Source organism: Littorina saxatilis, linkage group LG9 (assembly GCF_037325665.1).
Source record: "Littorina saxatilis isolate snail1 linkage group LG9, US_GU_Lsax_2.0, whole genome shotgun sequence".
Taxonomy (NCBI): domain Eukaryota; kingdom Metazoa; phylum Mollusca; class Gastropoda; order Littorinimorpha; family Littorinidae; genus Littorina; species Littorina saxatilis.
The window spans coordinates 55,268,857-55,271,955 of NC_090253.1; the positions used below are offsets into that span (position 1 = coordinate 55,268,857).

The following is a 3,099-nucleotide window of genomic DNA, read 5'->3' on the forward strand; positions in this document are numbered from 1 at the left end:
CATAAAGATAGGTGAAGAATTGAAATTTACCGTTTTTTAACTGCCAAAATTATGTCTTTCTTCTGGAAAAGTATAGAGTGAAAATCAGTTGGGGACAACGAACCTACCCACAAAATTTCATAAATATCGGTGAAGAATTGAATTTTAACGGTTTTTAACTGCCAAAATTATGTTTTTCTTCTGGAAAAGTATGGAGTGAAAATAAGTTGGGGACAACAAACCTACCTTTAAAATTTCATAAGAATCAGTGAAGAAATAGGATTTAACGATTTTTTAACGGCCTTTAAATCATTGGTGATGTCATCATAACCCAGTCGTTGTAGTTGTCGTCGTAGTTGTTGGTGTTGTTGTTGTCATGTTCGTTGTCGTGATTGTTGTTGTTCTCGTGTTGTTGTTTTTGTTGTTGTTGTTGTTGTTGTTGTTGTTGTTGTTGTTGTTGTTGTTGTTGTTGTTGTTGTTGTTGTCGTCGTCGTCGTCGATGTCATTTGTTGTTGTTGTTGTTATCGTCGTCGTCGTCGTCATCGTCGTCGTTGTCAGAGGTTATTTCTAAAGATTTCATTGATAGTCTTTGTTCTCGTCACCAAGACTTGCTAAGAACAAGCTTGGAACAGCAAGAGTTCCAAGAACAAGATTAGAACAACTCATTACATCATTACCAGTACGTCATTTGTATTTAGAACACACTTTAGAAAAAAACTCTTCAGCTACAAACCAGTCACCCTCACATGGCGGAGGTGTTTGTCTAAACCACTTACTGAAATGTTTTGAGGTTTAATGACCATACACATGTTGAACCGGTGAGTGTCTTCCGCTGCTTAATTCGCAAATAACTATTTTATTAAAGTCCGCTTGAAACGCTCAAAGATGAAATTCCATGTTAAAAAGTGACAAAAGTTTCACATTTTCCCGTTGTAACAGCTTCCGATGATATTATATGAAAATTCTGATCCTCTGAGAGGATTCCCCGAAACAAAATCAGTTTGTACGCCTAATTTTAATAGAATTGTCCAAACAGTGTCGCTAATATTGTGCTAAAAGATGAATTCTAGAACAATGTCCAGACAGACACCACTTGGCCAAAAAATTTTCAGTGCTGGGAGATGAAAAAAAAAACTACCTCGCTACGCGCGGGCTTCGCCCGCGCTCCGCTTGGATAAAAAACAATAATAAAAAAAACACGACTTTATTGTCCACTAAAATGAATACATTAAAATGGAACATTTTTGTCGATACATTTATTCTGCTTGTCAATTACGATTTAGAAATGACTTGTCACTTACCTAGTTTCTGTGGAGTTGTAGTCTCCTTAATGAAGTTAACTCACGCAGCTGATTATTGTTGTTTTTTGCAGCTATTGTTCGTGCTGTCTTTTGTGGGCTACCAACCACTGTCTCTGGATGGGTACAACTACCCGGGATGGGCAGTAGCGGTCGGGTGGCTCATCACTTGTGTCTCTGTGGCATGCATACCCGCTCACATCGTCTACATGTTCTTTTCCACCCCGGGTACAATAGCACAGGTGGGTTAATGGTGAAAGAGTGGCACTGTTTCTGTATAATGGGGTTGTGGGCAAGGTTGCGATCTGAGGGTGGAGGGGTACAATAGCACAGGTGGGTTAATGGTGAAAGTTTGGCTCTGTTTCTGCGTGGTGGGGTTTAGGAGGTTGTATTCAAGGTTACGATCTGAGGGTTGAGGTGTAGTGTTTGGTTTTGACTATTTTTGAGTGAGCGAGTGTTTGAAAGAGAGATAGAAAGATAAGGAATATGGGTTGGGGATGGGGGAGAGTCACGGTGTGTGTGTGTGTGTGTGTGTGTGTGTGTGTGTGTTGGTGTGTGCATTAGTGTGTGTGTGTGTGTGTGTGTGTGTGTGTGTGTGTGTGTGTGTGTGCGTGCATGCGCGCGCTTATGTGTACCTTCAAAGTTCGAAATTCCCCCGACTTTGGTAAAGGGGGACAATTTTGGAAGTCGCATGTGCTGAGTCGAATAGTTTTTATCTCCCTTGCTTCATTAATTGGTTTCACTCCTTGTTTTTAAAAAGAGCAGATACCTCGGACACTAGTAATTTAATCAGTAACGTACACGCTCGCATAAATAGACATTTCATCGCTGTATCTTTTCGTGCAGAGATGGCGGCTGATGACGAAACCACAGGTGGAAACAACGGCGCCCCCTATATCGAAAGGGGAGGTAACAAGTACAAGAAGCGTACTCCGACAGAACGGCCTAGTGGCAGAGGAGTACGGGGCAGTTCATAACAGAAACGGTGTTGTCAACGTGTAGAAAATGCCAGAGAGAGAGAGAGAGAGAGAGACAGAGAGAGAGACAGAGAGAGAGAAAGAGAGAGAAAGAGAGCGAGAGAGAGCGAGAGAGAGAGAGAGAGAGAGAGAGAGAGAGAGAGAGACACACAGACAGAGGAAAAAGACAATATGAGAAAAAAATTCAAGAAAATTCAGGACAAGAAAAGACATGGCAAGAGAGGAAAAGACAAGAGGTGAAAAATAAAAGAAAATACAACAGAAAAGAAAAACCATGGAAACAGAAATGACAAAAAGACACACACATACACACACCTAAAATTCCAACAACAAGAAGAAACCATGAGAAGAAAGGATAGGAACAGACAGACAAAGGAAATGCAACACACGAAAGAAAAGAAACACTATGGGTCGAACGGTACAGTGTTAGACAAGATATTGAGGACAGAGGACAAGATATTGAGGACAGAGGACAAGATATTGAGGACAGAGGACAAGATATTGAGGACAGAGGACAAGATATTGAGGACAGAGGACAAGATATTGAGGACTGATGACAAGATATTGAGGACAGAGGACAAGATATTGAGGACAGAGGACAAGATATTGAGGACAGAGGACAAGATATTGAGGACAGAGGACAAGATATTGAGGACAGAGGACAGAGGACAAGATATTGAGGACAGAGGACAAGATATTGAGGACAGAGGAGATACGGGATGGAGGAAATGCTAAGCTGAAAGTTGAGTCACAGCTTAAAGAAACAAGATTAACAGAACCTCCTCCACCACCACCACCACTATCAACAACAAAAACAACGACAACAACAACAACAACAACAACAA

The 3,099-nt window shown here is 41.1% G+C and overlaps 1 protein-coding gene across 2 annotated transcripts in view; it reads left to right on the top strand.

The window, feature by feature from the left end:
* LOC138976515 (sodium-dependent noradrenaline transporter-like) overlaps window positions 1-2,519 on the top strand; it is a 61,557-nt gene extending 59,038 nt beyond the window's left edge. For both annotated transcript variants that reach the window (XM_070349381.1, XM_070349380.1), the window contains exons 13-14: window positions 1,352-1,519; window positions 2,124-2,519. In XM_070349381.1, the coding sequence (XP_070205482.1) occupies window positions 1,352-1,519; window positions 2,124-2,279 (324 nt within the window). In that variant the 3' untranslated portion in view covers window positions 2,280-2,519. The remainder of the gene's footprint in view (window positions 1-1,351; window positions 1,520-2,123) is intronic.
* The last annotated feature ends 580 nt before the right edge of the window (window positions 2,520-3,099 follow it).